We start from the raw sequence: 27,059 nt of genomic DNA, 5'->3' as shown, positions 1-27,059 counted from the left end.
AAATGCTCTTCACATAAGAAACCAGCTGGAGTCAAAGTGACTTTGTAAAGCGTGACTGCGACAGTTGATGATCACAGTACGGTAGTAACAATGGAGCAGTTTAGCATTGTCACCACCAGAGGGCATCCTTTATCCTCAAAACTCCAGTGGCCAGTGTGGCATTTGAGGAGTAGGTCAATGTTTCCCCTAGACACAGGTCTTGGGTCATTTTTGGGTTTTCCCCAATTTAGAGTTCCCAGGTTATGGTAAGGTTTCGGGGAGGGAAAGCTGATCCTAGATCTGTACCTTACCCAGTATGACGCTGATGTAGAGGTGGTACATCAGGAGGCACAGAGTGCTGAGGATGGAGCGCAGGCTGTTGCTGGCTGCCCCCTCCCTCAGCTGGGACAGACCCACTTCCTGCAAAACAAGCCTCTGTCAACAACATCCACTTCATTGCATCGTCATTGGCTTAATTATGAGGCATAATGGGAAGTAAACTAAAGAAATTTATAATTTCAAACATTTACAGATGTATTCTTTTTTGACTTATGCAAGCACTCAGTTTTTGGGGGACAATAATTACTTTGAAAAAAAGACTCCCCTCTCGGACTATCCAAGAGAAAAGGAGTATTTTGCAAGGCGGCCGGTGTGTGATGCTGAATAGTCTGTCAGAGAAAGAAGTGGTGAGACTGCTTCTCGTCACCTACCCGGTCTCCAGAGAAACCCATCCACTCCAGTAGTCTGAGGACCTTGCTCGGCAAGAGAGACAAATACTGAAAGAGGAAAACCAAACGGTGAAGATAGTGACCTCAGCATCTGAGGACCACAAAACAAAAATCCCCCTTTCATGTCAAAGAAAAAAAACAGCCAATAGAAAATAAAAACATTCATAATTTGAGTTGAGAAAAAAATATTTGTAATCTTACATTTGACCGCTTTAGCAACTCTTATTCATCTGCCTGTCCTACCATCTTCTACCTCACCCATAACGCTGAAGCTGAAACACTAAACACCAACGCTCTTACCAAGTTAAATGAACCAATGCCCATGTTCACACCGCTCCTGAAGTGAGCTTGTGTGCTCATCTGGTCAGACTGGTTCTTTGCCATGGTTGACATATCATCACATTCCCTGGTAGAGAGGAGCCAAACAGGTATTTGGTTATTTTATAAGGATCCCCATTAGACATTGCTACTAAACATGACATAATACAGAACATTAATAGACAACAGCAGCTCATGGACAGAATGACATATATTGAACTATGAACTTGAGTACACTATCAACCATGCAAGATCTCCCAAAATACTTGACTCTCAAATGTGACCCTGCTAAAAACAATCACTGCTTGATAACGTTTGATTCATTTCTTTCTACTGCATCAATTCTGTGAACAGTCATTCTTATACTGGAAGCACAGGAGGCTGGTGAGAGGATGACGGCGGCGGCTAATAATAAACTGGAATGGAGTGAATGGTATCAAACATATGGAAACAACCTTTGATGTGCTTGATACCATTCCAGCCATTACTTTGAGCCTGTCCTCCCCAATTAAGGTGTCACCAGCCGCCTGTGACTGGACTACCCAAACACGAAACACAATATCCTTTTCACATTATATCATCAACCAGTTCATGTGAACCCAGGCCAGCTCAGTACAGCTTGGTTTGGGTCAGTCGTGTGAAGAAAAAAAGAAAGAAAAAAAACTGCCCACTTGTAGATCAGAAAGCTGTTGCGGATCTTGATGCCTCCTTTGATGAAGCTGATCATGCTCTCGTCCAGAAAAGTGAGTGTAGCCTTCTGCAATAGCGCCTCAGCATAGCACAACTCCGCATGCATCTCCTCTGCAGCGGGCAAGGAGCAAACAAAGAGAGATGCCTGTCAGTCAAAGTCCAGAATAGACCCACACATTTAAACCAATGTGGATGTAGTATATGTAAACAGTGCATTCGGAAAGTATTCAGGACCCCTTCCCTTTTGCCACATTGTTACGTTGCCTTATTCTGAAATTGATTAAATACATTTGTCAATCTACACACACAATAACAGGTTCAGATATTTTTGCATAACATAGAAATGTATTTACAAAAGAATTCAGACCCTTTGCTATTGACCCTTTGAAATTGAGCTCAGGTTCATCCTGTTTCCATTGATTGGAGTCCATCTGTGGTAAATTCAATAGATTGGACATGATTTGGAAGGGCACACATCTGTCTAAGGTCCCACAGTTGACAGTGCATGTCAGAGCAAAAACCAAGCCATGAGGTCAAAGGAATTGTCCGTAGAGCCCCAAAACAGGATTGTGTTGAGGCACATACCCAAGAAGAACCAAGGCTGTAATTGCTGCCAAAGGTGCTTCAACAAAGTACTGAGTAAAGGGTTTGAACACGTACGTAAACGTGCAAACATTTCTAAAAACGTATTTTTGCTTTGTCATTATGGGGTATTGTGTGTGTAGATTGAAAAACAATTTAATACATTTTAGAATAAGTCTGTAACTTAACAAAATGTGGTAAAACTAATGGGGTCTGAAAACTTTCTAAATAAACTATACTGTGCATACATTATAATTTTGGTACAGCAAATAGTATTTTAACCCCATGTGTGCTGGGCATCCTGAAGCTGAAGTATGACAACCCAAATACATGAAATCAAAAGGCCAGTCATGAAACATGTACATTTCAGTATGGATGACACATACTACATACTCATTTTCACATTGTCATGCATCATACATACTACAAGTATGAATGTCCAGATGTCGACATACTGATATCATCCTTTATAACCTACAACCATCACGAGATGGTAGCCCATCACACCTTCAGTTAAGTCGTCAGCTGGCTGCTTGTAAAACATGTCAGTGATGGCCTCCACCATGGTAGTCTTCTTCCGGAACCTGTGATGAGATAATGTACTGTGTTAAAGTTAGAATCCTTAGTTGCTATATCCACCTTTGGACAAAAATGTATAATATGTGCACTACGATTGATTCTTGAAGAATATAACACAGATAAATGCCTCATGAGCTTAGTTTAACTGTCATACCCCATCAGAACCCAAAAWGTAAATTTGGTTAACTCCAATGTTTGCAAACTAACAGTCCTTGCATCATCCATAGTTGCATTACTCCAGGTCCATCCTTCAGCTTTTTACCAAAACAGAGGCGGGGTGGCCACTTAGCTATTGCTTCGATTCAAGACTCTAGCTGTAAGTCCTGCAATGTCTGAATCTGATGTGTGAGAAAGCTTCTTCAATGCATTGGCAATTGAAACTCTAGAACTAGATGCCCTACATTCATGTAATTTCTTTGAGAGAAGCAAAACCGTACATCTGGCACGTCTGCAGAGACTCCTTCAGAGCAGTCATGGCCTTTTCAACATCCTTCGGTTCAAAGGTCATGCCTGCCTGCATGGCCAGCATGCTGCTGTAGCCCACAGCGTGGTACATACTCTGGCTCCTCCTGAAAGAACATGACAAAACCCTTCAGAAACACCAGAAACTCAAGAAGCATTTTATTGAGAAATGGATCCAATGTGACCAACCAATGAATATACACTAAGAGAAAGTGGACAGTTTCTGGTAGCCAATTTGGKCAATTTGTGTTGGCAATATTGCAGTAGAATACACTTTACCAAACAGGTCACCATCAATCACTATTAGAGACAGACATGAGCAGTTCAAAGGATGTAAAGCCTCAAGGCAAGCTATGATGATGGTGAATGGGACACACCAGGGTCTGAGGAGATCCAAGGCGTCAGAGAACCGGTTGTTGAGGAAGAGGTCAAGGGCTTTGGCACTATCCTGCAACGCAGTCTCTAAATCCATCTGGGATTTCCTGGGAAGGGAAACAGAAGTGCAGATCAGGTGTAGTGTTTCTCCAGTAATGTTCTACACATGGATGTCATTGGCTGCTTTTAACAGGACTCTAGCAAAGGGTTACTCAAGTACTATTTGAGAAGGTCAAGTAACACAAAATGTCCTAGGCGGCAAAGGTCATTTATTGGCGTAATAAAATAAATTCACAACCCATGCGATTCCAAACCCCTCTTGCTGGCGTTGAGAATTTAGCAATTTTAAAGCTACTTTCCTGTAATTCGACACTCTTCCATGTCTTGTGTGTGTTTATATGATACCAGGGGTCGAATCCCAACAGAGTTCCTAAAAAACTTGAGTCTGTATTGACCCTGTTCTGGGTCTGGATTGCAGTCCACCAGTTGAGTATGGGGGCTATAGCAATCACAGCATGCGGCAGACAGTATTAAATATCTATTTAGACACAGAACACAATGTGTCTGCATCAGCTGAGATTTCTGCTGTAGGCATTAATACTGTAACTATGGTTACATAGCTTATGGACTTCTGATAGCTCTTTTACATAAAGGGAAGATCTAAATCAGTGTGTATCTTAGCATAGACTTGTGAAGTAGGAGACTTACATCTTATCAGGTACCAGGAGAAAGGGATCCTCTGGGTCWATCTGAAAGTCAAGGAAATCAAGTTTATCAACTGCACAAGGAGCCATCATCAGTGCCTAGCCAAACTGCAAGCCCTTTGGCTGTGTTTATACAGGCAGCCCAATTTTCTCCACTTACTGGTCTTTTGACCAATCCATTGGGAGCTTTTCACATCAGCTTTTTTCAGAGCTGATCTGATTGGTCAAAAGGCCAATTAGTGGAACAATATAAGACATGGGATAAGTGTAAATGTAACCTCTGAGAATCAATTGAAATACCATCGCAGTGAATTTATTTTTCTTCTTTGGTATAGCAGTGCATTTGTCACAGGATTCCCATTGGATATCAGGAATTCAAATTCCTGAAGTGTATCCTTCCTTACCCTCTTCCTTGAGGTGTTTCTAATCAGTTATTACTTCAAACGGAAGGCAATAACAAATTAGTCACTTACAGTGAGGGGTTTATTAATCCTTGTTCACACTGCAGGCATTAATGCTCAAATCAGTTTTGCTTTTCAAATCCGCTTTGGAATACTGACTGTCCAAACCGCAAGTTACAAGTGACCAAATCGGATGGGAGTGTGTTCAAACTGCAGTCATTTGCTGACATGGCTACGCTAGTTGTCATAGTAATGACGAGTGTGTGTGCAGTGGTGTAGACTGACTGGTGGTGCTCGTGGTTCCCATCACTCAGAAGTTATGTAACAGCTAAGGTGACAATGCTGCTGCATGGACGTTTCCCAGGTGCTTTGAATACTCAATCAGTGTAAAAAAATTTAGAGCTTCAAAGAATAAGATGGTCCAACTTTCAAAACGAGTCCTTTTTGGCTAGCTACAGCAGTCAACTAGCTAGCTGTTTAGCTCTCTAGCACACAAACTAATAATATATGCACACCACGTGTAACCAATTAACAAGCTAGTTAGCTACCACATGTTCTTGTCAAACTGTCGTAGCTAGCAAGCAACAAGATATGCAGTCTAAAAAACACTTCAGGGCAAATAGATCAGATTTGACCGTTAAGACAAGTCACAGCGCCAGGAATCAGATTTGTACCGGACTTCAAACCACCTACGAAGGGGGTTTGAAATGTGTCTTGAAATATCCGATTCCATGTGCTTTTGGCTGTTCAGAATGCAGGAAAAGAAAAAGACTCATATCAGAAATGCAATTTTTTGGGGGGATTTGAGTCATTTCAAACTGCCAATGTGAACAAGGCTTTAATACCCCAGTACATATTCTCATTCACCCCTTTAGATGTGTGTATTAGTTAGTTGTTGGGGAATTGTTAGATTACTACACTCGCTACACTCGCATTAACATCTGCTAACCATGTGTATGTGACCAATAAGATTTGATTTGACATTGGGACACAGGGGCTGTACAGTAACATGCTCATAGAATTAGAATATCAGAATGGCCATCAATCTTCTTATGATGGGATAAATGTCAGTCATTTTGGTCATGGAGTTGGTCAACCATGTTTGCCACAAAAACCTTAATCTCAAATTTTGACCACAAATGTGTTTACATCCCTGTTAGTGAGCATTTCTCCTATTTGCCAAGATAAATCGATCCACCTGACAGGTGTGGCATATCAAGAAGCTGATTAAAGAGCTTGATCATTACACAGGTGCACCTTGTGCRGGGGGCAATGAAAGGCCACTCTAAAATGTGCATTTTTGTCAACTCAATGCCACAGATGTCTCAAGTCTTGAGGGAGTGTGCAATTGGCATGCTAAGTGCAGAAGTGTCCACCAGAGCCTTTGACAGAGAATTGAATGTTAATTTCTCTACCATAAGCCGTCGCCAATGTCATTTTAGAGAATTTGGCAGTATGTCAAACCGGCCTCACAACCGCGGACCACGTGTAACCACGCCAGCCCAGGACCTCCACCTCCGGCTTCTTCACCTGCGGGATCGTCTGAGACCAGCCACCCGGACAGCTGATCAAACTGAGCAATATTTCTGTCTGTAATAAAGCCATTTTGTGCGGGGGAAAACTCATTCTGATTGGATGGGCATGGCTCCCAAGTGGYTGGCCTGATACCCAAGTGGGTGGCCCCTGCCCAGTCATGTGAAATCCATAGATTATGGCCTAATGCATTTATTTCAATTTACTGATMTCCTTATTTGAACTGTAACTCAGTAAAATCGTTAATTGTTGCATGTTGCCTTTATATTTTTGTTCAGTATATATGCACACCAAAATTACTATCTGCTTCTCTGAATTGCCTTGTGAAAGTCTAACACTGTAAGATCGTATTTTGTAACTTAGCRAGCCATGTTGGCAATAGAACACACTTTCAAATGCCCACCTGACCAGTTTGCAATTTAGAATGGACCTTTTTAGAATGCGTAAACAGTAATTGTGTGATGGCGGGGATGCAGGGTTGTGTTCCATAGAAAACAACTACAAGTCAGCTTGCTCTAGTAGTTCCTCAACAGCACAGCTACGAGAGCCATATTGGTATGAAAATAAACAACTGAACAACGTGCTATTTATAGCATTTCCCCAAAATGCATGTCTTGTTTTTGGCTTCAAAGACAATAACAATTGTAGGCTATAACAAATGTGCATTGTCACGCAGTGAGAACGATAATTGAGATAATCCAAATAATGAATTATTACCTAGTTAGGCTAACTTTTTTTTTACTTCTTGCCTCTTCCTGCATCCCTACTTGTAGCGTACCTGACTCTGGTATAATGCACGTTCACCTCTCACTCTATCAGTCTTGCATGTGCATCTTCCTGAATTAATATGAGATATTTTAACAGATCAATCTCGCTGGCATAACGCACAATTATTTAACTATAGTGTGGATGTAGGGCTGTTTTTGTAAWAACGAGTTTATGAATTTATTTAATCTGAAGCCTATAAACTGCATGGTTTCCCGACTTTTAGTGGGAGGACAACACCATATCATCGRGTGACTCCAATTTTACGTGTATATGGTGTTTATTATATCAATAGTTGCGCATAAAGCCCTTTCCAATGCCATCTCTCGCATAACGAATTTTACGACAAAAATATCCTACCATGTCCAACGAACAAATTAGGCAAATCAGACAAATCTGTCTGCATGCATAAAATTGTACAGAAACCTCCTATTTCCATCACAGCTGTCTTTGTTGATTTGTTTAGAAGGTAGCCTATGACTTTAATAGCATAAAAACAGGGGATGGAAACGTGGTTAGTAAAGCAGCCCACTTAATTGTTACCCAGAAATGATTTGATATTGAGATAAAAACGGCAGCATTAGACCTTTTAAAGAACAACAAAACAATGAAGCTATTAGGCATCTTCGACCAAATTACACTTTCCAACTATAAAGTCATGTGTATGATGCTACAAAAATTATATTGAACGCTTCTATAGAAGTAGGATTAGGTTAAAAAAAAAGTTGGTCAGTCCCATGATAGCAGATTATTTTGGGGATATACAAAATACCCCCAAATTTATATCACAATTTTTATCCATAGAAGTCTTTTGGAAGAGGGACTGTTGACATATATTTGACATTGTTATTGAAAATTGTTATTGAAATGTAACCACGCAAATTCATGGACAGATCTACAAGGACTGATCATCAATGATATCAACATCAGATTTAACCTTTAAATAAAATGTAGGCCTATTGAACATAAAATTATTTTTTAAAGTAAAAAGACTAAAAACGTCTTACCTTTTGGATGTTCCCATTCTTCACGTGAGCCATGTTCGATAGGACAGGAATTATTGTCAAATAAAGAAGAAACGTATTTATAAATACATTGGGGGGGAATAGGTCTAAAAGATACCAGTTGATGAAAGAAAGAAGATCGTTCTCTCTGAATTTAGACGAAAAAAAATAGCTATTGGGCTTTGGATGTAATCTTTCACCAGAAGGAAGAGAACTTGCCCATTTGACACCTTTATAAAAAAAGCCTACTAAATTATGCATGGTGGGGTTACATAATCAAGGACACACCCACCTAAATTGCAGGGCTCCCGAGTGGCGCAGCCGAAGCACTGCATCTCAGTGCAAGAGGCGTCACTATAGTACCTGAGTCAAAACCAGGTTGAATCAAATCCGGCCGTGAATGGTAGTCCGATTGGACGGCGCACAATTGGCCCAGAATTTGTTCTTAACTGACTTGTCTAGTTAAATAAAGGTTACATATAAATAAAAAATGCAAAACGCAGCCCCACAATTAGCCTGTTTTAGAGAGGGGTTCGATTAATCTCGCCCGAGCACCCGTAGGCGTGTTTTTGCCCAGCTGAAAGTTGATCGCATTCGATTGGAACCTGGCTGCCCCACTCTGTTATTGGTGAAGTCGGCGCAATGCAAAAGTGACGTAATTAAGCACGTGTAGAAATTATTATTATGTATTTTCTGAAATTCTGTGATTGCTTTGGATAAAAACGCTTTATCTGCCCTCCCAATGAAAACTAGTCATGGAAAGAGATGTATGTTTCTGGGCGGTGCACTATGTTGACAAAATGAACGAGCAGCGCAGATTACTCTTCCATTTGAGATGGGCACTCCTCCCTCCCCGCTTTCGCTGGATGACGTGCGGGTTTCGCCCGGTTCGACCCGGGCCAGTGTAAAATAACTCAATCAATCGGTAGTTTCCCTTGTATTTTCCCATCTCAAGACACTTCATTACCCATCGCTACCTGGAATTTTGACGTCATTTAATGAAAAAATGGCGGCGAGCAGCAGCTCAAACGTGAACGAAAATATTCCAGTTTTTGAGTATAAAGACATAAATACCAAACCATTCCACGTTGGCTCATTCAGAACAGCATTCTTGAGAAATTGAAACCAATTGACTATCCTACGAGGAAAAATACGAAGAGACTGAAGATGCCGACTTTGCAAAGGAGATGGGAATCGCACCAGAAACGTTGGATGAACTGAAAGCTATCTGCAGGTTTGTACAGTAAGGGGTAGTTATAAATGTATTTGGTACTCTAGCTAGGTAGCTGAAACGCCATTGTGTCTGTCTAGTTGACAAGCAGTAACTTTTCAATATGCTAGTTATCGTTTGTCAATAATAAGATGTTTTGTTGTGAACTTCAGCGTCTGTAGTAGTGGACCAGGGATATAACTTCCCTGTTTTTGTTTTATGACGCATTTTAGAATGTTGGTCAAAACGAGTGGTTTCAGAGATGTTTTTTATAAAGTGAAGGTTCAGACCTTTTGCTGTCAAATGACCCATCTGTTCTGTAATCTTCACATGTTGAATCTTTTTCCAGCGTTGACACTCTTCGCTGTCAAGCTGAAGACGAGCCTCTTGACACCAACGTTGTGCCACCTGACCCCACTCTTCAAACACTAATGTAAAACATTACAACGTTTTTACTATACAAATTATATCCTAGACCATTTATACATGATAAATGCGTCAATTCCATGTTCTGCAGACAGTTACTCATTCACTGCATTAAAAAAGTGTTGCCTTGTTCATGTTCAGACAGAGGAAGAAGAAGCAGGACTACAAAGGCACCCTGAGGATCGATAAGATAAGCAGAGTTGACCACTACCAAGACGAACTGGTTAGTTATACCCTGTGAAAGTAACCGCCCCTTCCGTTTTACTTCCATTTTACTTCCGTGGGATTCATGATTATATTATTTAAGTAGTTTAAGATATATAAACTTATATTTGTGTTTGAGGATGGATTTACTTCTACCAGGCGTTTGCGTTGCAGACCATTGCACACATTGTTTTGCTCATTGAATACCATTGGAAAACTATGGGTCACTTGCATAGAGTATAACCTGTTGATGTGACCTTTAACCTGTAGCGTGACTGACACCCAGAAGTCTACGCACCCAGACCTCTGGGTCGTAATTCTTCAGTTTGGTGCCTAATGAACACGACCGACAAGWGCTAAGAGGGGGCTGTTTTTAGAAATTTGATTGACGTGTGTGTGTGTGTTGTTTTGATCTTCTAGGAGAGCCTAGCGGTGGGTAAAAGGCCTGAGGACCCTGCTGACTTGGTGCCAGAAGGGGAGATCATTTTGAGCATCAACGTTCTCTACCCAGCCATATTTGAGAGAGTACGTGCAGTTTCACTTCTTCGATTCCAAGTCTTTGTGAGAATCACCAAAAGTTGAAAAGCCTAATTCCAACAATCTCCATCATTAGACACAACAGTAGATGTGCTTTTGTAAGACATGTACATTATCTTTGCCTATTAATCTAATTTATACCATGGCATTGTTGAATACCCATTTCTGATTGGCTTAAAGGGCATTCTAGAGCTTGCATTATTTCCCTATAACGTACGTTCTCTTCCAGTTTAGATATGTGAGGCCCCACATGACCCTTCAGATGCTGGGCTCCCATAGTCTGGTGGACCTGAGGGACGCTATCTGCTGTATCAGTGACCTGCAGGTCTTTGGAGAGTTCAGCAACACGCCTGACATGGCACCGGACTTCATCAGCAAGGTGACACGCGCACAAAGAGACATGCTCAAACCATACTATTGTAATGGTAGGTGGGTGCTGATATTTCCCTGTTTCACACATGTACCAGTGTGTATTATACACGTGTGAAATGGAAATGTATTTTTTGCATATCCCAACTCCCCCTGAGACACCCTCAGAGATTGGGGTCACGGCCAGGGTCAGCCATTATCAGCGGCGACCCTGGAGCAATTGGGGTTAAAGTCTTTGCTCAAGGGCACATAGGCAGGTTTTTCACGTTGTCGGCTCGGGGATTCGAACTAGCAGCCGTTTTAGTTACTGACCCAACGCTCTAAATGCTAGGCTACCGTCGGAATGTGAATCCATAGTCGCTAGACAGTTTGTCTTAAAAAGTCGTCCCTTACATCACAGAGCAGTGCACAACAAACTAATGAATCCAAATGTTAGACGCTCCCACCCCACTTCCAAAACATTCAGTAGATGCCAGTAGATTTCTTGTGCACGYCTCGGTGACGTAAAGGACGACTTCTCAAGAAGAACCGTCTAGCGATCATGGATATACAGTACATTCCAACGTGGAACACGTGCTGCTACACAGGTAGTCAATGATTGTGAGTCTTGGAACACATTGACTATGGAATATGATTAGTAATAAATGAGATGATAAGGATGTCTAAGTTGGAAGCTACTCAGCCACACACTCACAGAGAGAGTATAAGCCTACATAATAGGACTTGATTATCATGTCGGTGTTGGGTGAACCTTTTCACTGTCTGTTTCAGGATCACTTCAAATCCGCCTTCTTCTACTTTGAAGGGATCTTCTACAATGACATGCGTCACCCTGAGTGTCAGGACATGAGCGAGTAAGTAGCTCTCTCTCTTCTTTCTCGCTTTCTCTGACATCCAACTGTCATCTGGCTACATCGACTGGACTGACTGAACCGTCATCCCCTCTGGCTACATCGACTGGACTGACTGAACACTTCAGACTAGGCTTACTTGAACTCTCACCTTAGCTGATCCTGATCCTGTGAGAGAACATCTGTGGAAATGGGCCTGTAGAAGCCAGGGAGTAACCCGAAAAAGACAAAAGCCAGGCCTGTATATTGCAGAGACATTTAGTGTAGAGAGTGAGAGGTAGGGGCAGATCCACAAGGTATTAAGACAATACTTTTTTCAGCCATAGAACTCTATATTGGATCGGAGGTGGAGATTTGGGAAGGTTTTAGGTGCAGAATATTGCATTCGGTTTGCCTAACTATGACCCAGACTSAACTATATGCCTGGGTTAACCTTTGGGATGTGTCAGCGGAATCAACAGAGATGTTAGATTGTAATGGGCCACYATCCAGTTCCTTAAAATGTCAAACAAGACCCATTGGAAATAGGAAAATACGTTCTSCATGCTCCCCTCACATCCACTTAGCCATTTGCTCAGTATCTGCTATATCTAATGGATATTCATGTGCATTTTATTGATGAACTGGAAACAACCTTTTAAGCCCAAGTATAATCAAATAATTTCGCAGACAAGGCTAGTAAGTATACTGAACAAAAATATGAACACAATATGTAAAGTGTTGGTCTCGTGTTTCATGAGCTGAAATAAAAGATCCCAGAAATGCTTCATACACACAGCCTATTTCTCTAAAATGTTGTGCACAAAGTTGTTTACATCCCTGTTAGTGAGCATTTCTCCCATTTGCCAAGATAATCCATCCACCTAACAGGTGTCATATCAAAAAGCTGATTAAACAGCATGATCACCTTGTGCTGGGAAACAATAAAAGGCAACTCTAAAATGTGCAGTTTTGTCACACAACACAATGCCACAGATATCTCAAGTTTTGAGGGAGTGTGCAATTGGCATGCTGACTGCAAGAATGTCCACCAGAGCTGTTTAGGGCCTCATTTATTTATTTCAATATGAACTGTAACTCAGTAAAATCTTAAATTGTTGCGCTTTTAGATTTCCAAAGCGTATTTTCTGGGTGTTGGAGTTCATTTCTCTCCCTCTACTTTCTACTGTACTTTTCAAATTGGACAATAAAGTTGCATTGTACTATATTTCCAGGACCACCATTGATTGGGCAAAGACCAGAGACTTCCCCACGTTCCAGAAGGCCAAGATGGAGGACACCAGGTTCTACGACCTGATGGTGAAGGTGGGCTACCCCTACCTCTTCTGTCACCAGGGAGACTGCGAGCACGTTGTCATCATCACCGATATCAGGTCAGAGGTCGTATTTTGTCATCCATATTGATACCTGGATTTTGAGCTTTGACTTGGTGTGTCGTTTCCCCCTACAGTGAGCTCCAAAAGTGTTGGGACAGTGACACGTTTGTTGTTTTGGCTCTGTACTCCAGCACTTTGGATTATAAATGATACAACTATGAGGTGAAAGTGCAGACTGTCAGCTTTAATTTGAGGGMATTTTTAATCATATTGGGTGAACCATTCAGAAATTACTYCACTTTTYTACGTAGTCCCCCCATTTTAGGGGACTAAAAGTATTGTGACAAATTCARGTAAAATGTTTAGTATTTGGTCTCATGTTCATAGCACGCAATGACTATATCAAACTTGTGCCTCTACACATTTTTGGGATGCATTTGCTGTTTGTTTTGGTTTGTTTTCAGAATTATTTTGTGCCCATAGAAATTCATTGTAAATAATGTATTGTGTCATTTACAATAAAAGTGACACACTACATTATTTACCAAATTTCTATTGGCAAAAATAATCTCAAACACAACCAAAACAAACAGCATATGCAAGAGCGAATATAGTAGACAGTTGCTGTCAAAAACGGATTGAGTTGCTTTGCTGTGTCCTTTTGGTTGACCTCTTAATGACATCACCTCTGGATGTTCTCACATATATTAGTGTGTCATTCCGTAACTTGACAGTACACCTGTTTCTTTGAAGTAAAAAATGCGTTTGAAGTTTGAACTTGTTGATCTCTTAGTGACATCCTCTCAGGTGATGTGTAGTGAACTTGTTGAACATAAAAAATGTGTTTAAAGTAAAAATATGTAAAAATAAACTTTGGATAAGAATATTATACATATAAATATATGGATGAGCAATGAGTGACCATAGGCAAAAGATGGTATAAAATACAGTATATACATATGAGATGAGTAATGCAAGATATGTAAACAATTATTAAAGTGACTAGTGATCTGTTATTAAAGTGACCAATGATTTCAAGTCTGTGTAGGCAGCAGCCACTCTGTGTTAGTGATGGCTGTTTAGCAGTCTGATGGCCTTGAGATAGAAGATGTCTCTCGGTCCCAGCTTTGATGCACCTGTACTGACCTCGCCTCTGGATGATAGCGGGGTGAACAGGCAGTGACTCGGTGGCGGTTGTCCTTGATCTTTTTGGCCTTCCTGTGACATTGGGTGCTGTAGCTGTCCTGGAGGGCAGGTAGTTTGCCCCTGGTGATCGCTGTGCAGACCGCACCACCCTCTGATGAGCCTTGCGGTTGAGTGCGGTGCAGTTGCCGTACCAGGCTGTGATACAGCCCGACAGGATGCTCTCAATTGTGCATCTGTAAAAGTTTGAAGTTTTAGGTGACCTTCTTCACCACGCTGGCTGTGTGGGTGGACCATTTTAGTTTGTCCGTGATGTGTATGCCCAGGAACTTAACTTTCCACCTTCTCCACTGCTGTCCCGTCGATGTGGATAGGGGGGTGCTCCCTCTGCTGTTTCCTGAAGTCCACGATCATCTCCTTTGTTTTGTTGAGAGAGAGGTTGTTTTCCTGACACCACACTCCGAGTGCCCTCACCTCTTCCCTGTAGGCTGTCTTGTTGTTGTTAATCAAGCCTATTACTGTTGTGTCGTCTGTGAACTTGATGATTGAGTTGGAGGCGTGCGTGGCCACGCAGTCATTGTGTTGAGGATCAGCAAAGTGGAGATGTTGTTTCCTACCTTCACCACCTGGGGGCGGCCCGTGAGGAGGTCCAGGACCCAATTGCACAGGGCGCGGTTGAGACCCAGGGCCTCAAGCTTAACGATGAGCTTGGAGAATACTATGGTGTTGAATGCTAAACTGTAGTCAATGAACAGCATTCTTACATGGGTATTCCTCTTGTCCAGATGGGACAGGGAAGTGTGCAGCGTGACGGCGATTGCATTGTCTGTGGACCTATTGGGGCGGTAAGCAAATTTAAGTGGGTCTAGGGTGGCCGGTAAGGTGGAGGTGATATGATCCTTGCCTAGTCTCTCAAAGCACTTCATGATGACAGAAGTGAGTGCTACGGTGCGATAGTAATTTAGTTCAGTGCCGCCTGGGGTACAGGAACATTGGTGGCCATCTTGAAGCATATGGGGACAGCAGACTGGGATAGAGGGATTGAATAGCCAGCTGATCTGCGCATSCTCTGAGGATGCGGTCTGAGCCGGCAGCCTTGCAAGGGTTAACGCGTTTAAATGTCTTACTCACGTCGGCCACGGAGAAGGAGAGCCCACAGTCCTTGGTAGCGGGCAGCATCGTTGGCACTGTATTATCCTCAAAGCGGACAAAGAAGGTGTTTAGTTTGTCTGGAAGCAAGACGTCAGTGTCCTTGACGTGGCTGGTTTTCCTTTTGTAGTCCGTGATTGTCTGTAGACCCTGCCACATATGTCTCGTGTCTGAGCCGTTGAATTGCGACTCCACTTTGTCTCTATACTGACATTTCACTTGTTCGATTGCCTTGCGGAGGGAATAACTACACTGTTTGTATTCGGGCCATATTCCCAGTCTCCTTTCCATGGTTAAATGTGGTGGTTCGCACTGTCAGTTTTGCGTGAATGCCGCCATCTATCCACGGTTTCTGGTTTGGGTATGTTTCAATAGTCCCAGTAGGTACAACATCTCCTATACACTTCCTTATAAGCTCACTCACAGACTCAGCATATACTTCAATATTATTCTCTGAAGCTACCCGGAACATGTCCCAGTCAGCGTGATCAAAATAATCTTGAAGCGTGGATTCCGATTGGTCAGACCAGCGTTGAATAGTCCTTAACACAGGTACATCCTGTTTGAGTTTCTGCCTATAGMAAGGGAGYAGCAAAATGGAGTRGATCACATTTGCCGACAGGAGGGTGGGGGAGGGCGTTGTATGCATCGCGGAAGTTAGAGTAGCAGTGACCCAGTGTTTTTCCAGCGCGATCAATATGTCTGAGTAGAATTTAGGTAGCCTTTTCTCAAATTTGCTTTGTTAAAATCCCCAGCTCAAAAAATGCAGCCTCCGGATATATGGTTTCCAGTTTGCATAAAGTCTAGTGAAGTTCCTTGAGGACCGTCATGGTATCGGCTTGAGTGGGGATATACACAGCTGTGACAATAACTGAGGAAAATTCGGTCAGCATTTGATTGTGAGTAATTTTAGGTCGGGTGAGCAGAAGGACATGAGTTCCTGTATGTTGTTACAATTACACCATGAGTCGTTAATCATGAACACAGTCCCGGCTACTTCTTCTTCCCGGAGAGATGTTTATTCCTGTCGGCACGACGCACAAAGAATCCAGGTGGCTTGTCGACTCCGACAGCATATCCCGAAAGAGCCATTGTTCCGTGAACAGTATGTTACAATCCCTAATGTCTCTCTGGAAAGCAACCCTTGCCTAATTCCATCTACCTTGTTATCTAGGACTGGACATTAGCAAGTAATATACTCGGAAGCGGTGGGTGGTGTGCGCGCCTCCCAAGTCTGACCTGAAGACCACTCCATCTACCTCTTCTCTGGCGGTGTTGTTTTGGTCAGCCTCTGGAATCACTTCAAATGCCCTGGGTGTTCGGACAAAGGATCCGCTTCGGGAAAGTTGTTATTCCTGGTTGTAGTGCTGGAAAGTTGATGTCGCTCTGATATCCAATAGTTCTTCCTGGTTGTATGAAATAACACTTTAGATTTTCTGGCTAACAATGTAAGGAATGATTGTTAAAGGAATTTTGATTCCTGTTTATTAACCAATTCAATTAAAACACTCTGCCCATAAATAAGAATTTGTAAGATAATTATCTGCATAAAATGGACAGATACCAGTCTTAAAATCAATCAATCAATAGCGTTTATTCTCGAGAGTACTGATCATAATACATTTTACATCAGGTTATATAATAAAGATGATGTCATAGGTTTTAATGTCCAACCCTCCTCTGCGATACAATGGCAATACAGTTCGAGTTTCTCATTACAGTCTGCCACCTGTTCAACTATCTACAACCAACTTCAAGGTCTTTCCCTCTCCCTGGGTAGAGACATCATTCAAGCCTGTCTGAAGATAACCATTCTTTCTAACAAGGACCACATAACATTCAACATTTATGAGTTATAATTCTAGTCAAATGTATACATATTTTAGTCATTAACACAAAAAATCCGCGTAACAATGATACATAAAAAACAAAATACTGCAAAGTTTCCTAAGGCCTAGAAGTGAGGCACGCCTCTCTGACGGCGCCATTTTGATTACACCAGCTGTAGGAGTGACGCTCTATACCTTATCCGAAGCGAGAAGAATATACAGACCAAACCTTGAGTGGAATACAGGCTTGAGGACTGGATGTGTTTCACAAGGTGGTTGTGTAATGAGCTGAGAGTTAGCTCACAGGGTTATTTATACCTTGTACAAGGGGTAGGAGGCTAAGGGTTCTTTTATATATTGTACAGGGGTTATTTATGTATTGTACAAGGGTAGGAGGGCAAGTGGGGGTGGTGTTCGTTACAGTCAGTCCCAGGTCAAAGAGTGACATGCGCTTCTCTAAGAACAGTAATTCAGACAGTCTTTTCTAAGAACAGTCTTTTAATATTGCATAGAAAACTTTAATTGTAATATGTATGCTTACATTTCTGTACTGAAGATTTAATAAAAGAAAAGGTTTTAAAGAAAATTGTATTTACCTTTTAATGAAATCTTTCTCTCGAGCTGTCTCTCCCCGCTCTGTTTCTGTCTCTACACAAGAGCAATGGGTTCTTGGGATGTGTGTGTCAATCAAAATCTAATTATATTTGTCACATGCGCCGATACAAAAGGGGTAGTCCTTACTGTGAAATGCTTACTTACAAGCTTAACCAACAATGCATTTAAGAAAAATAGGATTTAAGAAAATATTTCCTAAATCAACTAAATAAAATGAAAAATGTAACAATAACGAGCTATATACAGGGGGTACCGGTGCGGGGGTGTCAGGTTACAAGCAGGGGTATTTACAAGCAGAGACGTGTCTGCAAGCTCGGAACTCTAGGCGTCTAACAGATAACGCCTTAATGCGTTCAATAATATGAACTTAGGGTGACCCTCGTTCACAACATGCTTAATGACTTGGGCACCCACAATGTTTCTGCTTATGAGCAATAAATGATTGACAGGCTTAAAACCCTATAAAATTAATTGTACTCTGTAACGATGTGTCTTTACTAATGACTTAAACAGATAATTTTACCCCCTTGATAACCTTTTACTGCAGTGGGCTTAATCAGGGTCACAGAGTGATTTCTTGGGAGTCTTAAACAAATCTACTTAAAAACAAGAAGTATACACATGAACACACAGTTATGGGCTTAAAAAAGAAGACACCTGTACCATGTCAGATATTGATTTTGCATCTCAATATGACACTTTAAATACATCACAGCAGACTGAAATGTAACAAAACACCTAGTGTGTTTATTGAGCTGTACACTGATGCTTAGTTGGTCAATATTCCCTTCAGTGATTCCCAAACATCTTGTCAACATGTGCTTTTCCACATTGTTACATTACAGCCTTATTCTATAATTGGATTAATTAAACCATTTTCCTCATCAATCTACACACAATACCCCATAATGACATTAGCGAAAACGGGCATTTTAAATATTAGCAAATGTATAATTTTTATTTTAAATACCTTATTTACTTAAGCATTTAGACCCTTTTGCTATGAGACTCAATTGAGCTCAGTGCTCCTGTTTCCATGGATCATCCTTGAGATATTTCGACAACTTTGTTGAACACCTGTGGTAAATTAAATTGATTGGACATGATTTGGAAAGCACACACCTGTCTGTATAAGGTCCCACAGTTGACAGTGCATGTCAGAACAAAAGCCAAGCCATGACTTTGAAGGAATTGTCGTAGAGCTCAGAGACAGGATTGTGTTGAGGCACAGATATGGGGAAGGGTACCAAAAAATGTCTGCAGCATTGAAGGTCCCCAAGAACACAGTGGCCTCCATTCTTAAATGGAATAAGTTTGGAACCACCAAGACCCTTCCTAGAGCTGGCTGCCCTGCCAAACTGAGCAATCGGGGGAGAAGGGCCTTGGTCAGGGAGGTGACCAAGAACCCGATGGTTACTCTGACAGAGCTCCAGAGTTCCTCTGTGGAGATGGGAGAACCTTCCAGAAGGACAACCATCTCTGCAGCACTCCATCAATCAGGTCTTTATTGTAGAGTGGCCAGACGGAAGCCACTCCTCAGTAAAAGGCACATGACAGCCCCTTGGAGTTTGCCAAAAGGCACCTGACCATAAGAAACACAGATTCTCTGGTCTGATGAAACCAAGGTTGAACTCTTTGCGCTGAATTTCCTGTGTCACGTCTGGAGAAGCATGGTGGTGGCGGCATCATGCTGTGGGGATGTTTTTCAGCGGCAAGGACTGGGAGACTAGTCAGGATCGAGGGAAAGATGAACGGCTCAAAGTACAGAGAGGTCCTTGATGAAACCTCTCCAGAGTGCTCAGGCCTCAGACTGGGGCGAAGGTTCACCTTCCAACAGGACAACGACCCTAAGCACACAGCCAAGATAACACAGGAGTGGCTTTGGGACCTGTCCTTGAGTGGCCCAGCCAGAGCCTGGACTTGAACCAGATCGACCATCTCTGGAGAGACCTGAAATAGCTATGCAGCGACGCTCCCCATCCAACCTGACGGCTTGAGAGGCTCTGCAGAGAAAGAATGGGAGAAACTCCCTAAATACAGGTGCGCCAAGCTTGTAGCGTCATCCCCAAGAAGAATTAGAGCCGTAATCGCTGCCAAAGGTGCTTCAACAAAGTACTGTGTAAAGGGTCTGAATACTTATGTACATTTAATATTACATTATTTTGTATATATTTGCAAACATTTCTAAAAACCATTATGGGTATTGTGTGTAAGTTGAGTGGGGGGAAAAACTTTAATAATTTTAGAATAAGGCTGTAACAAAATATGAAAAAAGTCAAGGGGTCTAAGTACTTAACGAATGTACAAAAAGTGTGTTAATTTCTAAACAGGTCACCCGATATGGATRAAAATAAGCTCAAATTTAAGCTGACAGTCTACACTTTAACCTCAGTCATTGTATCATTTAAAAACCAAAGTGCCGACTACAGAGCCAAAACATGTTGCTGTATCTATGAGAAATCAATGTGTCAGAAATCCGTTCACCTTACATCATATCAGTACTGTGAAGAAGGCCAGATTTCTGGTAAGACAGCAGGTCAGGGGAAAGTGCTGCTCTTTCTAGATGAATAGGATCAAGTCATTTCTTTGATCAATTCACTCACATGATAAAGAGCCTTGAGGCTTTCCAATTGATCTGTATTGTAGGTCAGCCTTTTAAGCTTTCTGAGACTGATTTGATTCAAGTTTTAGCATTCTTCTAACTGGTTTTCTTTGCTGGAGGCACTAACTGTGCATGAAGGCTGGTTTTGTGGCGTGACGTTTCCAAGAAGGCCTCAGTGATGCCAGTAAAACTGTTACCAAACTGTGCTGGCTCAGATATTTTCCCATCACTTTGTCCTTTTCAACAGTTTTTATTTAACCTTTTATTTTGACAGGGAGTCAAGGCTGGGATCAAGGTCTCTTTTCCAGATGAGCCCTGTTTAATACAATACAGAATACATTCATTAAAAAAATGATAGTGTTTTGCTTTTCATGTATTATTGTCGTTTTAAGACATTCTTCAGTAAAAAGATCCCCTAGGAGCCATCACATGCCCTGGACCAGTGTTTTCCAAACTCGGTCCTCTGTGGAATGAGTTTGACCCCTGCGCTGTAGGCCTAGGGCACTTTTTTCCCAAACTCGGTCCTCTGGACCCCAAAGGGTGCACGTTTTGTTTTTTACCCTAACACTACACAGCTGATTCAAATAATCATCAACCTTTGATCATTTCAATCAGCTGAGTAGTTCTAGGGCAAAAAACAAAATGTGCACCCTTTGGGGTCCAGAGGACCGAGTTTGGGAAAAAAGTGCCCTAGGCCTACAGCGCAGGGGTCAAACTCATTCCACAGAGGACCGAGTGTTCGCTCCTCCCTTGTACTTGATTGATTAATTAAGGTCAGCAATTAGTAAGGAACTCTCCTCACCTGGTTGTCCAGGTCTTCATTAAAAGGAAAARCAAAAACCAGCAGACACTAGGCCCTCCATGGAATGAGTTTGACACCCCTGCACTGAGGCACCAATTCATCATATTTTAAAGTGCATTGGAGATCATTCCACGATAAAGGTGAAAGGTTCCAGTCACTATGGTAGATGCGTAACAAGGCTAGCTCAGTACAGGCTTGGTTTGGCTAGGTTTCATTAGTGTGGACATGTTTTTTATTTTATCTCTGCCCGATGTTTCCAGACTGGCTCATAGGATGACTGCCTGGATAGGAAGTTGTACCCTCTCCTTACCCACAAGCACAGGGTCATGACCAGGAAGTGCGCTGTTGTCACGTCTACATCGGCAGGTGTGTAGAGAAAATATGTCGCCACAATAAAAGATAATTATCTGGGTTCTGAGTTTTCCCTTTTTACATGACCTGGCCAAAAAAACATATCCCTAATAATTGACTGTACATTAGTTTTAATTCATTACAAGTTGTCAGTGTACTAATTTGACTTTTGTTTTCAGATGGTTAACCACAAATGTCCATTTGCCCCAAATGACCCGTGTCTCTTCTGTGAGCGGTGCTTCCGCATGCTTCACTACGACAAGAAAGGAAACAAACTAGGACAGTTCCTGGCCTACCCTTATGTGGACCCTGGGGCCTTCAACTGAGACGGGCTGGTCACGTTACTAATGTTTCTCCCTTCTACTGCTGTGCAGTATTGGCACAGAGGGAAGTTATTTATGTTGGCATTAAGGCACTTTATTTACTGTTCTATTTGTCATGGGATTCATGATCACATGGAAATGTTTGTTAATAAAGCATTTTTTTGCTGTAGTCATCTGGAATTGTAAAGCTCATAGACTGTTCCTTTTGGATTTATGAACCTTCAGTGGTGAGCTGGTCATGTCACCAGCTCATGCTACTCATGATGAAAAGTTCACTTGAATGATTATAGCTTTGTAGCTCGTATGAAGAATTGGTTTCACTAATTAAAGTGGAAGTAAGTGGGACAACACCCTTGTCTTCTGCTGCATGTTATGCCTGTCGTGGCTCTGGATATTTCGTCCTGCAAAAGCTCTTGGTGACTTGGAAGGGAACTCTAGCAACATCTTGATTCAAAACACTTCAATGGAATAATCTTACCGATCCGTTAGGCTAATAGTTTTCCAAGTGACGGGTGAAAGGATAACCGTCGGCTTGACACAGTACATTGATAGAAGCAATTTATTTAAATGCGTACAGATGAGGTCAATTACACTGCTCAAAAAAATAAAGGGAACACTAAAATAACACTCCTAGATCTGAATGAATGAATATATTCTTATTAATTACTTTTTTCTTTACATAGTTGAATGTGCTGACAACAAAATCACACAAAAATTATCACTGGAAATCAAATTTATCAACCCATGGTGGTCTGGATTTGGAGTCACACTCAGAATTAAAGTGGAAAACCACACTACAGGCTGATCCAACTTTGATGTAATGTCCTTAAAACAAGTCAAAATGAGGCTCAGTAGTGTGTGTGGCCTCCACGTGCCTGTATGACCTCCCTACAACGCCTGGGCATGCTCCTGATGAGGTGGCGGATGGTCTCCTGAGGGATCTCCTCCCAGACCTGGACTAAAGCATCCGCCAACTCCTGGACAGTCTGTGGTGCAACGTGGCGTTAGTGGATGGAGCGAGACATGATGTCCAGATGTGCTCAATTGGATTCAGGTCTGGGGAACGGGCGGGCCAGTCCATAGCATCAATGCCTTCCTCTTGCAGGAACTGCTGACACACTCCAGCCACATGAGGTCTAACATTGTCTTGCATTAGGAGGAACCCAGGGCCAACGCACCAGCATATGGTCTCACAAGGGTCTGAGGATCTCATTCGGTACCTAATGGCAGTCAGGCTACTCTGGCGAGCACATGGAGGGCTGTGCGGCCCCCCAAAGAAATGCCACCACACCATGACTGACCCACCGCCAAACCGGTCATGCTGGAGGATGTTGCAGGCAGCAGAACGTTCTCCACGGCGTCTCCAGACTCTGTCACGTCTGTCACATGTGCTCAGTGTGAACCTGCTTTCATCTGTGAAGCGCACAGGGCGCCAGTGGCGAATTTGCCAATCTTGGTGTTCTCTGGCAAATGCCAAACGTCCTGCACGGTGTTGGGCTGTAAGCACAACCCCCACCTGTGGACGTCGGGCTCATCATCCACCCTCATGGAGTCTGTTTCTGACCGTTTGAGCAGACACATGCACATTTGTGGCCTGCTGGAGGTCATTTTGCAGTGCTCCTCCTGCTCCTCCTTGCACAAAGGCGGAGGTAGCGGTCCTGCTGCTGGGTTGTTGCCCTCCTACGGCATCCTCCACGTCTCCTGATGTACTGTCCTGTCTCCTGGTAGCGCCTCCATGCTCTGGACACTACGCTGACAGACACAGCAAACCTTCTTGCCACAGCTCGCATTGATGTGCCATCCTGGATGAGCTGCACTACCTGAGACACTTGTGTGGGTTGTAGACTCCGTCTCATGCTACCACTAGAGTGAAAGCACCGCCAGCATTCAAAAGTGACCAAAACATCAGCCAGGAAGCATAGGAACTGAGAGTGGTCTGTGGTCACCACTGCAGAACCATCCCTTTATTGGGGGTGTCTTGCTAATTGCCTATAATTTCCACCTGTTGTCTATTCCATTTGCACACAGCATGTGAAATTTATTGTCAATCAGTGTTGCTTCCTAAGTGGACAGTTTGATTTCACAGAAGTGTGATTGACTTGGAGTTACATTGTGTTGTTTAAGTGTTCCCTTTATTTTTTTGAGCAGTGTATATTGGCACCACTTGTACTTGCAGTAGAGCAGAATGTTCTGTTTCCTCTTACCCAGTAGGCACCTGCAACTTACTACAGGTGGAAATGAATTAACGAGACTCATTGCCTCCAAATTAATGAATTTTGAATAAGCTAGTCTAGGCCATTTTTGACTTAAGTGAAAAATATTAATTTCAGTTTTGATTTGGTCCTGTGAAGTGTAAACAAGTTATTCATTTAAATGTATTTTTTGAATCATGCAAGGGTGCCAATATATTTGACCACATCTAAAAATGAATAATTACTGTTTCAAACAAAATAACAATATCAATTTATGTAGTTACTGACAAAAGGTTATTGAACCAATGCTTTATTACAAAGGAGGCAAACAGGCTTTCAGACAGGCACAAAAATACTCTTATTTACATCAATGTCAGCAAATTGGAGGACTTACAACAGACAGACATTTAAACTTGGGTGTGCGAGTGGAAAGACACTTTGGCACACAAGTAGTATTTCTTTCTGTGCAAGAACATTTAAAAATATGTGCACCTACCCAGAGTAATATTGGTCAGTATCGAGTACATTTGACTAAACTAACAAGTAATACAAAGACTCCTCTACCAGTAACTACCATATATTTAATCTATCTTGTATAATTCAGAGAATTGAGTTGAACTGAAAGATCTTRCGAWGTCAAACGTTAAGTGATTTTAAAACAGACTATAAAGCTTCCTTGACCCACTCCATTTTTGCAATGACCTTCTCAAACATGATACTGTCCATTTTTCACCACATAGCAGAATGGTTAAAACAAAGTGAGGTCAGGGATGGGTTAGATATGCAAGTATTAAACTAACATATTTTCCTTGTGGAACCACTTACTACCATCAGTTTAAAAACAGMCACAGTGGATGCGTTCATCATAAACATTTTTTTAAATCTAAAATAGGACTTTGGAAGACACTGCTCTGTAGGGTTTAAGACGTGGGTGTTCAGACCAGAAAAGAGCCTGGATTTGTACTACTTGAGGGACATGATGTCAAAGCAACAGGAGTTAACCTCTTATTGGTGGTGTTTGGACTAGTGTGTGCAGGTGGGATCAGCACAGATCAGTCAGGACTCAGGAGCAGGTCAGCAGCACCAACATCCCCTTCAGTTTAGTCAGTCAGATGTTTCTTCATCAGGTGGATKCCTCTTGGGCCTTCACTACACTGCCGGTAAAGGGATTAGAAAATGGGACGGCAACTAGCACAGCRCTGTTAAGAACGTTTATAGAAGTTATACAAACACAAATGGGGATGTAACTAGCAAATTGACAAAATACAGATACTTTGAAAATTTGCTTGGTTTAKGACTTCTTGTTCATGAAACCTACTCAGACCCAAAGAGATACAGTGAACAGAGTGAGATGGAGGACATTCGCCAACGGCTTATGCACATGCAGGATTGGTTAAGTCTTGTGAGCAAGCACAGACCTCCAAACACCCAGAACCTGTTGGCCCCTGTCGGTCTTACCTGCTGTTATCACCTGTAGAGGCCTCTTCAGCAGGCTTCTCCTTGTCCGACTCCTGCTTCTTATCAGGACTGGAGTCGCCATTCATATTGTTATCTAGAGCAAGCGTCACACACACGTCAGGAACAGACTCACACGCAGACTCACACACTTTCAGTTTCAGCCTGCATTAATAATCCAAACAGACAACCATCCTCTTGCCCAGACACACATCATTATTTTTCCAGCTCTCCTTTTACGACCCCAACTCTGAAATCTCCTGGAGGAGTTAGGAGGGGGATGACATGTGATACGCTCATGCCTATATCCTGTCTCTTATACACATCTAGATGTGTATAAGAGACAGAGGAGGGGGATGACATGTGATACGCTCATGCCTATATCTGGGCCAGGCGGAGACTAATCTGATTTTCCATCCATTGGAAATGCCTGTTTCGTAGAGACACTTGTCTGAGGTATGGCTGTGTGGTACGGATGTGGTCCCGACTAGAACAACCCTCCTGATCATGTTAATACTTACGGAGCCCATCATAATAAAAAAGGGCATAATGCCTACAGCCCGGTCATAGTCTGAGAAGTTATAGGATCACAGAAATGTAATTCTATGGTGGTCAGGCTGCTGCGGCATTTTACTCTTAAGCCTTGTTCACATTGGCAGTTTGAAATTATCAAATAAAAAAAATTGCATAACGGATTAGAATCTGGTATTTTTCCTGCAGTCTGAACAACCAAAATCACATGAATCTGATATTTCAAGTCACATTTCAAACCACCTTTGTATGTGGTTTGAAATCAGATTCAAATCTGTTCCCTGGCCATGTAAACAGTCAAATCTGATTTATTTCCTCTCAAGTGTTTTTTTTTTTAGACTGTTATTAGGCATATTCTTATTGCTTGCTGATACTCTTGACAGTTTTGACAAGAAACATGTGGAGCTAACTATTTTGTTAATTGTTTACAAACAAATTAGTGAACGTGCTAAACAGCTAGCGAGTTGACTGCTGTGTCTAGTCAAAAAGGACTCCTTTTCAAAGTTGGATCATATACTTTGAAACTTTAAAAAGGGTGTTTTTACTAGGGGTCACTCATATTACCGCCACACCGGCAGTCATGACCGCAGTAAAATTCCACGTAACCGTTCGTGGTAATCTCCTTTTATGCACTCTGGACATGCTTTGTAGTACCCAACTTGCTACTACCATCAGGTCCTAATGGCCTGCTACTCAGGGCTCTATTGTCCCTCGAACCACTCTGATGTCAATGCAAATACAATTGAAAATGACATCAAGCCTATCTTACTTTTAAAACTCCCGTGATGATTCATTTAAACAGTGTAAAACATGGTTGGACAGCTCTTTCTAAGGTGATGATTCATTTAAACAGTGTAAAAACATGGTTGGACAGCTCTTTCAAGGTGTGATTCATTTAAACAGTGTAAAACATGGTTGGACAGCTCTTTCTAAGGTGATGATTCATTTAAACAGTGTAAACAATGGTTGGACAGCTCTTTCTAAGGTGATGATTCATTTAAACAGTGTAAAACATGGTTGGACAGCTCTTTCTA

General features: G+C 42.1%; 2 protein-coding genes across 5 annotated transcripts; one reads left to right on the top strand and one right to left on the bottom strand.

Moving 5' to 3' along the window:
- Nucleotides 1-245: 245 nt before the first annotated feature.
- On the bottom strand, nucleotides 246-17,790 carry LOC112075613 (tetratricopeptide repeat protein 39B). Of its 4 annotated transcripts, XM_070440977.1 has the most exons (10): nucleotides 8,413-8,671; nucleotides 8,124-8,141; nucleotides 4,422-4,462; nucleotides 3,716-3,820; nucleotides 3,314-3,445; nucleotides 2,805-2,881; nucleotides 1,697-1,826; nucleotides 1,008-1,113; nucleotides 690-755; nucleotides 246-399 (listed from the first exon to the last, which is right to left on the bottom strand). In XM_070440977.1, coding segments are annotated over exons 3-10 (744 nt in total). In that variant the 5' UTR covers nucleotides 4,424-4,462; nucleotides 8,124-8,141; nucleotides 8,413-8,671; the 3' UTR covers nucleotides 246-273. The 4 variants fall into 4 exon arrangements, with proteins under 4 accessions (XP_070297078.1, XP_070297079.1, XP_070297080.1 ...); XM_070440978.1 differs by lacking the exons at nucleotides 8,124-8,141; nucleotides 8,413-8,671 and adding an exon at nucleotides 17,751-17,790; XM_070440979.1 differs by lacking the exons at nucleotides 8,124-8,141; nucleotides 8,413-8,671 and adding an exon at nucleotides 9,621-9,645.
- Nucleotides 9,001-22,027, top strand: snapc3 (small nuclear RNA activating complex, polypeptide 3). The gene is given in 14 exon segments (XM_070440980.1): nucleotides 9,001-9,226; nucleotides 9,229-9,255; nucleotides 9,258-9,354; nucleotides 9,680-9,763; nucleotides 9,898-9,979; nucleotides 10,381-10,485; nucleotides 10,727-10,876; nucleotides 11,638-11,720; nucleotides 12,932-13,097; nucleotides 17,450-17,461; nucleotides 21,446-21,515; nucleotides 21,518-21,539; nucleotides 21,704-21,717; nucleotides 21,720-22,027. Coding segments are annotated over 14 exon segments (1,143 nt in total). The 5' UTR covers nucleotides 9,001-9,126; the 3' UTR covers nucleotides 21,851-22,027.
- The last annotated feature ends 5,032 nt before the right edge of the window (nucleotides 22,028-27,059 follow it).

This window comes from Salvelinus sp. IW2-2015, unplaced genomic scaffold, assembly GCF_002910315.2.
Source record: "Salvelinus sp. IW2-2015 unplaced genomic scaffold, ASM291031v2 Un_scaffold3276, whole genome shotgun sequence".
NCBI classification, from domain to species: Eukaryota; Metazoa; Chordata; class Actinopteri; order Salmoniformes; family Salmonidae; genus Salvelinus; species Salvelinus sp. IW2-2015.
The sequence above is the reverse complement of the archived record's forward strand: the minus strand, read 5'-3'. Positions and strand labels throughout refer to the sequence as shown.